At 36.4% G+C, this 11904-nt stretch overlaps 1 protein-coding gene across 1 annotated transcript; it reads right to left on the bottom strand.

The window, feature by feature from the left end:
* Positions 1–3862: 3862 nt before the first annotated feature.
* Positions 3863–11494, bottom strand: LOC108379312 (endoplasmic reticulum metallopeptidase 1). The gene is made up of 12 exons (XM_017635656.1): positions 11489–11494; positions 9595–10262; positions 9251–9453; positions 9029–9183; positions 8541–8924; positions 8299–8479; positions 7933–8117; positions 7722–7865; positions 7557–7656; positions 7384–7486; positions 7018–7309; positions 3863–4578 (listed from the first exon to the last, which is right to left on the bottom strand). Exons 1-12 carry the CDS (start codon positions 11492–11494, stop codon positions 4411–4413), a joined length of 2589 nt encoding a protein of 862 aa, XP_017491145.1. The 3' UTR covers positions 3863–4410.
* Between the last annotated feature and the right edge of the window lie 410 nt (positions 11495–11904).

Raw genomic sequence — 11904 nt, 5'->3', positions numbered from 1 at the left:
GTAGGTTATAAAAGTGTTCCCTCCACAATTTAAGTATATTCTGGACATTTTGTAATATATATGGGTTTAAAAAGAAAGGGGTTTACGAAGGCTTACAGACGAAAATATTTTTTAAAGAGAATTGCCATCTATTTGAAAAATTCAATTTAATTAATAATTAATTGATGAGATCAATTGAATAATCAATATGTTATGTGTATCAAACTAAAGAGGCTTAAGAAGGCTTATAACCAAAAATATCTATCCAATCGGATATATACAGCTGCTAAAGGGCATATACCGCTCTACGCTGCTGTATAACTGGAGCTCTGTCCATGACCCACCACATTTGCATTAAATAAGTCACTAAACCTGCTGCCCAATAGACTTAGTAGCCAAGAACTCTGGGAACGAACTGGGGTTCTTGTGTTTCTGAAATTTTGTTTAGTTTCGTAAGCTTCCGAAAATTTTTTTGCTTTAATTTGAAGTTACCGCTCACAGTCTGGGCTGTTGAGGGACAAAATGATTTGCAGTTTTGGTGGTCGATGGTGTTATCGTAAGCTAATGTTATTATCGTAATTGTCGGTTTTATTTTTATTGTTATCTTTACTGGCATGCTGTCGTATTTTTTTTTCGTCTGCGTGTAAGAATTGATTCGTTTGCTTATTTCGTTCGTAACGCACACTGCTTCCACAATTTTCAGTATAAAATTATTAAAAAAAAAAAAATTGGCATAACGTACACCCATTTTTGTTGATTGATCCGAAACATTTTCTTCCATTTTACACATTATTTTTAGGATCGAATAGTGAAGATTTCGTAAAATTTTCCTTTTTTTATTACACGCTAATTTAGGCGGAGCAAATTAAGAGTGAAACACTTTTTTTCCTTTCTTATTGGGTTCTATTTACTACTACTATTTTTGTTTATATATATAGGATTTGAATACACCGCATTGAGTTTTAATTTTCTGTTTACTAAAATCGAACTCTCTGACACCGGCACTTCCGTGCAAATGAACCATTGATGAATGGAATATATTAGGTCTTTATACGGCATTGAGTGAAATCTGAAGTGGTAAATGTCTCGAAATCACGAGTTGTTTGACTACTTAATCGATTAAGAATAAAATCCCTAGCACTTAACACAATCTTAGTATTCTATAAGTATATATAGATAGCGATTTTGGACCTAAGACCACACCATGTGTGCGATAATGATCAAGTACCATAAATATTGTTTAAATAATCACGTGCGAATAATGCATTTTTTTTTTATATATGTACAGTGGCGAAAATATAAATAGGGAAGTGACATTTAGCATTCCTTGGATATTTGCCTTGCGTTTGTTTAATGTTTATTTTTTTTTTTTTTTTATAAAAGTGTAGTTCGATATCTAAAAAAAAAACCATGTAAATCAAAATTTGAAACTTTGTACAAAAATTTGCAAACTTCGAAAAAGTTCCATCAAAATTTTGAGCTTTTCAATAAGATATCTTATAAACATTCTGAGTACTCATTTTTGTAGCCCATTCAATTTTATTATGGCGAAGTGAAAATTTTAAGTAGCAAGGATTTATCGTTGATTTTTGGGAATTTATTTTGTGAAAGGTGTTGCTCATTTTACCATAAAAAAAAATTGTGAATGTTGTATTGGCAAAAATGCGTGAAAAAATTGCCAAAAATCAACGGTAAATCCTTGCACCTTATATTAGAATCGCAATCGGGCGTTTGGTCGGTCGGGCATTTGACAGATTAGTAGAAATAAATGTAAATACTTTGAGCAACTCGCAATGAAACCTCAAGCGTTTGATCGTAAATTTTTTCCAAATATCGTATGCTCAGTGGCAGCACTGCGAATAGAATATTTTTCTACTGGGTTTCGCGTTTGTCAGAGAGTAATTTCATAATATCTTTTGTTGCAGAGAAATCAAAAATTTAGTACGAGGAAGAGACTCTTAATATTAACACACCTATCATTATAATACCGATTGTCAGTGCAACGCTCCAATGAGGTACGATCTAAGCGCGACCGACCGAATGCGCAATTGCGATTCTGCTACAAATCTACTAAAATTAAAAGGCTACAAAACTGCACACATACTCAAAAAGAAAAAAATAATAATTGTGCTGAAAAAGTTTAAAATTTTGATGAACATTTATTAAAATTCATCGAATTTTTACAAATGTTCCTCAAGAAGATTTTCAAAATTGGATTTACAACGTTTTGTTTAAAATAGTAAGCTATATTTTCATAAAAAAAGAATAAAATTTGTTTAAACAAAGAAAAATGGCCAAAATTTGATAAAATATCTTTTCTATATTTACATTTTCACCACCGTATATAAATATGTATTTGTTTAAAATGGCTTACCACCCCACGTTTTGCATTAGGGATAATAGATCGAAAATAAATAAACCGATTTAACATTCATTCGAATTGTTAGTATCAGTTGATTCTTATGACAGGGTGCGAATATGGTTTAGTTTGGAACGAGCATCCTTGTCAAATTTAGTGTAAGACGGCGATGGGCAGGAGAGCTTTTACTCTGCAAGCGCCTATACAAAATGTATAGAAAGCTTAAAAGAGCTTTGTACGTGGGCAAGGCAGTGCCCATGAGTGGTTTAAGGCAACTTGACTAGGGGGAGCTTTTACTCTCAACAGAAAGCTTTAAAAAGCCTTTTCGGTTGCAAATTTGATTTAGGACCGCTTATCCCAAAAAAGCTTTTACTCTGAACAAAAAGCTCTAAAAGTCTCTCCGGTTGTCAAATTTAGTTTAAGGCAGCTTGGCCAAAAAAAGCTTTTACTCTGGACAAAAAGCTTTAAAAAGCCTCTCCGTTTGTCTAATTTAGTTTAGGGTAGCTATGACCAGTGGGAGATTTTACTCTTAACGGAAAGCTTTAAAAAGCCTCTCCCGTTGACAAATTTAATTTAAGGCTGCTTGCCCAAAAAAAGCTTTTACTCAAAACAGAAAGCTCTAAAAAGCCACTATCGAAGGACTTGCTTTGTTTGTGTCTGATTTGGAGACAAACCACTTTCGGTGTTGTGCAATCTTTAGAGCCAACTTTTGGTCAAAAGTTTAGACACACTATATACGCCCAGGAAAAGTCTTTATCAAAAGATCGCAGTGTGACGGAGTATCAAAATTTACTCCTTATGGCAGATGGATGCGGTTAATGATGAACTAATGAGCTACATAGGAGAAATCTATAAGGAATTGCTTATACGCATTTATAGCGGTGATGGGTGCACAGCTGGCTCGAAAGCTCAAAATGGCATAGTAGCAGAGCGTTACGTGTTGACTAGCCGGGAGACGCTGGCCGCAACCTCAATTGGGACTGAGCCTTACTTGGAAATATGTTGAAATATGATCGAAGAAGAGCTCAGGAACGAAAGAAGAGAAATGTGAGAACTGCACTAGCGGAGTTCAACTGAACTAAGCTAGGCTACTGGGGGTTTAAAGCACTGGTCGGCAATGCCTTGCCCGCGGGCAAAGCTCTTTTAAGCTTTCTATACATTTTGTATAGGCGCGAGCAGAGTAAAAGCTCTCTCTGGCCATCGCTGCTTTAGAGGCAATCGAATTTTTAATCAATATCCCAAAGCGACAACTAAAAATATTAGCAGGTATTTTTACTTAACGCTGTAGACTGGGGGGCCAAACGTGCTCTAACGCTTTTGTTACTCGGCCAAAGATACCATATTACAACTTTTATTCCAATGCGATGGGCCTTACGTTTAACAGATCTCTTTCGCTGCAGCGCACATTTCCACAACTCAAATGAATACTTACTTTTGTTGATTTTTCAGTACAACTTACGAGTAATGGACGTACATTTTTTTACTAAAAAAATAACGAAGTTTAACAAGTAAACAGTCTCAATATCGTTTATTTCGGATTCAATATACTTAAATACTTATATGCATATGTACATATGTATCTTGTAAAATAGTATAAATAAACTACGAGTATCTTTACAAATGCTCCTCGGTGCATTCCATAACTGAACAATAGTGCTAACTATTCCAAATTTATAAATATAATTAGAGTATTTATATGAGGCCATGAAAATCAGAGCAACCCTAGTACATACATACATACATTTTTGAAAAACAAAATTACAGATATTGCAGGCACTGCTCCTTTTGCAAATAACCAGAGCAGCACCGATTTGTTTTTTCTCAAGGCGTAAAAGTTAAGGCCTTAGATCGCAACTATTTCGTTAGTTCTCAACTATCGAACCTTTCTTTTTTGATAGGCTGCTGTGGTTCTTATGCCGTCACATAATATTTAATGGTTAAGAGAATTTCTTAAAAAAGTAAGAAATAACAACAAATACATATAGAAGCTCTAACAATCGCATGATGTGAACGTTTTCGAGTTTCCATACATATGAATGACAATGGTTAATTATTGCCTCATACAAATTTATTCAAAACCGCCAACTTTCGTAGGTGGCAACCCAATCGACAACGAAAGCATAATCCGGAAAGCTTTGTATGAATTTTTCGTATTCGTCAGGCCGTGTATTCGTCTGATGGATCCAATGGCCAACTATACCGATTTCTAAGTTCTCTGTGGTTGAGTTGTCGGCGAGAACCTGTTGAAGAAAAAAAGTAAGAAACCATTTAGTTGTTTTTAAATGTTAAACGAATTGAGGAGAGCTAAGATGAAAGTGAAAGGAAAGCAAACTTTATAAGCTAAGAATCTGAATTCGAAGAAAAAATACGTCATCGTGCAGTGTTTACAGATAGATTTGCAGTTCTTCTAAATTTAGGCGCAGACCGCTTATTTTCCTGCTGTCCAACTATAATACATATATTGTCCATGTAGTGTCTTTCATCCGAAAGTCTGCATATTGCATTATATTCCGACAGATAAAAATATGTAAACGTTCTGCTCTTCAACCTAGTTAGAGGATTGGTCTCCCTCGATTCGCTAAATGCTCTAGAATTCTAAATGAAGTATATTAGGGTGGTCCTACAAAAATATCAACACACTGTTTTACGCACAAAATAAAAATATTCACGAACATTTCGAAACGTTAAAAAAATTTTAGGGGGTCGCAATGTTTTTTTTTAAATCGCAAAATTTCGACAATTCGATGTCTTTTAGGGTAGTCCTTGAAAAAATTTGTTTTTGTAAAAACCGCAAAAAACTCGACAAAATTTTCATTTTGACTAGCTATAACTCAGAAAGTTTAAGAATTTATATGTTTACATGTATATAAGATTTTGCAATTAAAAAAAATAAAAAATTGTTCGATCCTGGTAGCGACCCATAAAATTTGTTTTGAGTTTTGAAATTTTCGTGTATACATATCTCTTTTTTTGTACGTAGAACAAAATAAAAGGGATGCCCTTTACAAAATTGAGATGTCGATATTTTGCGATCCCCCCTAGTATCTACCATAATTGAATAGGTGAGTTCGTGAGACCGTGCAAGTTACGGGCATTTACGGGTTTTCTTATCATTTCACGGGTGCAATCAGCTGCGCTACGTTAACCGCTAATTATCTAGTAGGATGAAATGCGGAGAAAAACCAAACAAGCCCGTTACTTGTACGGTGTTTGTTTTCAACCATATATGTAATACTCCTATATTGGCAGTAAGAGCTAGTACCGTCCGAAAACACTACAGTACAGATATATCAATAAACACGTACGAAAGAAAAGGAACACATACGTTTATAAATAAACATGTACACGACACATTTACAAAAACGGCACTCAAGTACACAATACATTGACAAAAACAGTACTAGACTGTCTCGCTTTGATTTCGGAATGCTTACACATTGAGATCAGCGTTGCCGCTTTGGTAATTTTTTACCAAAACTGGTAATTTTTTCCTTTTTAGAAGGAGTTTGGTAGTTTGGCAATTTTTTTCTCAATTTGGTAATTTTTTTAACGTAAGTCTTTTCTTTTAAGTTTTTAATACTAACTTATTACTTATAAAAATTTATGACTTTGAACCTTCTGACAATTGCACAAAACATAAAAATTTCCTTATGTACTTACATATGTATGTATGTATCTACACCTTAAGATAGCCAAAAATTGAAAGGGCTCTTTAATGTAACAATTTGCCTTGACAACTCAGAACTTTTAGTATGAGTTTGCAATATAGCAGGAAACCACCCATTTTTCCCAATATGGAGGCTCGATCACAGCCCGTACAGTCCCACAAATCTGGATTTTGGATAATTTTTACCTGCCGGAACCAATGGTGAAAGAAAATAATTTCACGGGACTAATTAAAAGTTTGCGATTAAATACGAATGTGACCCACTTATAAAATAGTAAAAGTAAATTTTATCTACCGTTTAACGATACATTTGCTGGTTTCATGTTTTGGTTTTAAGTTATGTAAAATAAATGATGTAAAAGACTGTATGTTACAGCCCGTTTCCACCAAACGCTTAACTACAGTTAAGAGTTTAGTTATTTTTGACAAGAGGTGATCTGCAATGTTTAACTATTCGTTTTTGTTATTTTCCTTTCATTTGCTTGTACCTAATATGAGAAACTACCTCCTTCGAGTTGTAATCTGCTTTTTTCCAATAAGCATAAACTGCAGTAGAAATGAACTATTAAACACCTTTTAAACTCATTTTTCGGTCGAAAAATATAAATAGATCTAAGCTGGCCACAATACCAGACGTGGTGTAGTTCAGTCGTCGCCAAAATAATTATCTACATACGTCGAAAAATAATTTCCAATTTGTTTAGAATATTATGCTCATAAAAATTTGGTAATTTTTTTCTGAGTTTGGTAAATTTTTTTTGAGGTTTGGTAAAAAATTAAAAATCTTTGTGGCAACACTGATTGAGATGTTAGCTTACTGCCAATATAGAAGTATTACATATATGTTTTCAACAATAAAAAAGCAATTTTTGACTTGTACGGTTGTCGAACTTACTTACTAGGCGCTAAACGGTATGCGGCTGGCGTATAGCTCACCGGATCAACCCACCCCAAGCTACTTACTAACTCGAGAGCCCATATAATTATAACATATTCGCGGTTGCACAATTACCTCCAAGTCGATGAAGAACTCCAAAGCGCTGCTATCTTTACCATACGAGTAGTAAATAAAGAACGGTGGGCTCCAACTATCGCCCAACATTGTTTCGTTGAATGACCAATTGACAATTTTATTCGACGCTTTAGGTCCAATATAGATTGCCATGTGATCGGGGCCGGCAAGCGTGAAGTTGTAACGCTGCGTATTTGCAGTATCCAATGCGGTTTGGGATGTCAAAGTTAGTAGCGGTTTATCGCTGGGAATATTCGGTTGTTCGTCTATGGTTATCCAGAAACTAGTTTCTCTATAACAGACGATAAATAAAGATTATATCAAATGTGTGTTCAATTAGGTGGCTGCCGTTTGCTACCAACCTACCTGGCTTTGTGCCAACGATGATTCAACAATGGCATGCCGCAGAAAATTTCGTCGTTACAAATATCGCCGACCTGTTGTTTAACGCCGATGCTGTTGATAATATCTGAAAATATGTACGTTCAAACCTTTGCTCTTTTTCCATAAAACCTCTGCTGTACTAATTGTCCGCTTACCATCCACTTCGTGTACGCGACGATCCTGTGGGAAGATATAAATGCCCGATTCATTGACGCGCGCTGTGCCGTCGGCATTGTAGAGTATGCGATTTGCATGCTGAAAAGAGGAGGTGCCATTTTTTATAGCTGATATTTATTTTTTGTAACTCAATGGCAACTCACGAGCAGCGAATAGCGTTGGGTGGCCACTTTGGGCGTGTAGGGGAAACCAACTGGCGTTACAGCCAGTACGATGAAGAGAATCGTAACGCCCAAGAAGCAAAGCATGATTGTACGCGTTTTACGGAAGAACAGGTAGAGCGGCATCTTAAAGAGTATTCGTATTAAATTAGCCTTCTTTGCGAGCATTGTCGCGAGTAAAAGTAGTACTTACCAGAAAACCTGCAAATAGGCAGGAAAAGAAGATTGCAATGGCAGCAATTAGCAAATCCGGATTTGTACCGGATCCGGAACGACCCACCATCGGTATCATAGAGGCCAAATTGGTATATGCTGTTGATGTGTAGTATATGAATGGTAAGATTTGGCAAATAATTACGGTGATAGCGAACCAATACGCTAAAAATAACGGAACAAATAAAAGTAACGGTAAAAAAAATATTTGATGGAATGAACGCTGGAAAAAGTATAAATTTATGTATAATAAGCAAAAAAAAAACAATATTATGCATGCAGTCCAAAAGTTATGTTGTTGTAGCACAACAGTCCTCCTAGATGATCGCGTCAGGTGATGAATTACCTCTGCGATGCCATTTCGTGATCAAGTTTATGATCAAAGCTGCGATGTCAAAGAAAACAGCCATCATACACATATAGGCGGAACGCACACTCAGCGCCGTTAAGATGATCGTTAGCAAAACAAGAATTAAACAATGCGAGTGCATGAAGAGCTGTATGCGAAAACCCAAGCTCAGCAGATCCTATGAAAGAAAAAAACATGTAGTAGACGTATTTTTTGTAACGCATTTGAATAGCGCTCACCTTCTTTGTACGTTCCAGAAACATTGCCGGAAATATACCCATGCAGAAAAACATTGGACAAAAATAGAGACCATATATCAACCAGGTGTTGGAGAACCATGACTCAGAACGTCCCACACCGTCCATAAAAACTGCTATTATTATTACCAAAACTGCACCCAATGAGAGTCCGAGCACTTGTACGGCAAACGAGAGCGCATATCGACGACCAATTGCTAACCAACCCAGTCCCGATCGGGCGGACATGAAGTAAAGCGAAAGGAATATGGCGACGATAGCCCCCAAGCAAACAATGCCGTTGATGATGATACTGGTATTTATTGAATAGTAAAGGATGAACCAACCGATGAAGTCGTAGAAAATAACAGTACCCGACTCGTAGCCCTAGGGAAATAGAGGTTAGAAATGCGATGTTGTAAGGATGGTCGGCTATGTGCAAGTATGTGATATGAGGCAGCGACAGATCGATGTGGGATATCTTTACTAACCGTTGGATTATCCATTTCAGGCGCGTTAGCAATTGACCTCGCTAAACTTAGCACATTATCGCCTGTATTTTGCAGCGAACCTTTTGCCAGGACATTGAAGCGATCGAACTCTGTGTGATAGACATAGCCATTGAAGATATAGGCCATATCCAAACCTAGAAAAGGTTTACTATATTGATAAGTTATAAATAATTTGAAATTAAATTTCTATTGATGTCCTACCAGGCACACCACCGTAGTCACGAAAAATACGAAAGTCTGTATCAGATGGTATGAAATTATTTTGAAAGAGCTCCTCGGCCAACGTACTCGCGAATGGATGTGGCACGCGGCGGTAATAGTTCATGAGCCATGGGTTACCGGGTCCGGATTGGAAAAGCACCTCACGTCCGCCTGAACCAGCGGAGTCCAAGTTGATAAGAGCTCTAAAGGAAGGTGAAAAAACGTTGACTAAACTTAATGTTAGATGGCAACCCTAAGTTCCAAAATTTGTAATTGAACTGCCTTTAAATTACTAGCTTTACTTCGAAAGGTCGATTTAGGAATTTTTCCTGATTCGAACTTACTTGCAGTTCTGTGCCCATTTATGCTGTGTAATGAAACCATGCGATGCCTGCAAAGGATTCTCCTCTGCGCCATTGAACAGAAACACAATGGGATGTTCGAGTGGTCCATCAGATTTCGCAATGACGCGCAACACTTCCAGCATAGTCGACACCATCGAACCATCATCTGATGCACCCGGACTGCCAGGCGCGCTGTCGAAATGCGAATTTATGAGCAAATAATTTGAACTCGTATTATTTTTTTCGCTCAATTTCGCCACCACATTTTGCACGCCCTGATACATATTCAACATAGTCCAGTGCACATATGAACCGGTGGCCACTTGAACATCAATTTCCAGTTCAAAGTAATCGCTCATTTGTTCTTTAACTTTGTTGATTTCGCCGACTATGAATTCCACAGCCTTCACTTCGTTCGCCTCACTGCCCACCACCTTCGGGCCGATGCGTGAAAGGTTGATCAGTATCTGTTCGGCACGTTCGGCTATGTAGGCATCAGGATGCGGTAACTCATCTTTCCGTGTTAGTGGCGTGGGTAGACGATTAACTTGTGTAATCACTATACTGAAATAGATTATCATCCAGAATGCGGTGAAAACTGGCGCATAATACCAGTTGAGCTTCTTCGGCACCTCAAAGTCAACATCAATGTGGTATTTGGATTTGAACTGTGGGCGAAAGAAGGATTATATTAGACGACGGATGAACTGCGATCTATTTAAACTGCCGTCCTAAAGGCGGTAAGCTATAATTGAGAATGTACAGTAAATCACATCCTCTTTGGTAACGCATTCCGTGCGGTATGGGAACCCATAACTTGCAAGCACGGGGTGGGTAAGGGACATGCATAGTTCTAAAACTGTGAACTGAACCTAAACTCTTCTAATTTAGACTTGTGAGGTATCATTGGAAAGGTATTTTCTCACCTTTTGTATTTGCTAATAAACTCATTCAAAGGCTGAAAGAGAAACTTAAGATGAACGAACATAATTCAAAGTTGAATTAAGATGTGTTGGTATTCAAAAAAAAAAAAAAAAAAATATTGGGACACGAATGACTTTTTTTGGAAAAAAATAAAAATAGTAGGAAAATAACTTTCTACTGAGATCCCATAAGTCTACATCAGAATAGTTTTGGCCCAGTTATTCAAGTTTTTCGTAAATAAATTTTTGAAAAAAAGTAAAAAAACAGCATCAAAAATCTCATTATTACGGTTCCGTTGAAAAGATTTTGAATTATTTTTATGCAGATTTTTTAAGCTTGTCATCTGAGGGGACTTTTTTTCAAAAATTTCTGTAAGAAACTATTTTTATTCATAAAAAACTACATTTTTGGAGGTATTTTCAAATCGGTCCAGCTCACGTAGTTCTTAATATTTTTACCAAGTATTTTGGTGGACGTCTTAAAATATAATAGATTTTGTAATCCCGGCCGAGAAACCTCAATTTTTTTTTGATGATCTAGTCTAATGTACATACATACATATGCATGTATGCTCAGTTATAGTAAAATAGGAATAACGTATTTTATGTTATAAGCGCAACCACAGCAGCAACAGCTATGAACAATTAGTAATTGAAGTAATTAAACGTTTAGATGATTAATTAATTGCTTGATAATCTAATCAACGGACAACGGCGGAGGGTGNGAATTATTTTTATGCAGATTTTTTAAGCTTGTCATCTGAGGGGACTTTTTTTCAAAAATTTCTGTAAGAAACTATTTTTATTCATAAAAAACTACATTTTTGGAGGTATTTTCAAATCGGTCCAGCTCACGTAGTTCTTAATATTTTTACCAAGTATTTTGGTGGACGTCTTAAAATATAATAGATTTTGTAATCCCGGCCGAGAAACCTCAATTTTTTTTTGATGATCTAGTCTAATGTACATACATACATATGCATGTATGCTCAGTTATAGTAAAATAGGAATAACGTATTTTATGTTATAAGCGCAACCACAGCAGCAACAGCTATGAACAATTAGTAATTGAAGTAATTAAACGTTTAGATGATTAATTAATTGCTTGATAATCTAATCAACGGACAACGGCGGAGGGTGCCAGTTGTTTACATATCTACATACTTAAGTACATATGCAGATATGCGAGAAACGCGAGTAATAATAAAGTGGACATAACCGGCGACAAAGTTATAGAGGAGTACTCGTAGTGTTGTACTCGTAAATGATCGCATGTGCTGTTCGAATCAGCGTTAGTGATTCCATGCGATAAAGTAAAGTGTCACCAAGGGCTGTTTTTATATTAGGAGTATTCTCGAAGTCTTGAACTTTGCACGGATTGCGCGAA

The sequence above is a fragment of the Rhagoletis zephyria genome, unplaced genomic scaffold (genome assembly GCF_001687245.7).
Source record: "Rhagoletis zephyria isolate East Lansing unplaced genomic scaffold, Rhagoletis_zephyria_1.1 Rzeph_scaffold_16141, whole genome shotgun sequence".
NCBI classification, from domain to species: domain Eukaryota; kingdom Metazoa; phylum Arthropoda; class Insecta; order Diptera; family Tephritidae; genus Rhagoletis; species Rhagoletis zephyria.
Note: the sequence above shows the minus strand (reverse complement) of the source record. Positions and strands in the feature narration are given on the sequence as shown.

Coding starts and splice junctions, on each gene's coding strand:
- LOC108379312 (XM_017635656.1), bottom strand. Junction 8,118..8,298: donor CACGAAATGGCATCGCAGAG/GTAATTCATCAC, acceptor CGTTATTTTTAG/CGTATTGGTTCGCTATCACC. Junction 7,310..7,383: donor CATCGTTGGCACAAAGCCAG/GTAGGTTGGTAG, acceptor CGTCTGTTATAG/AGAAACTAGTTTCTGGATAA.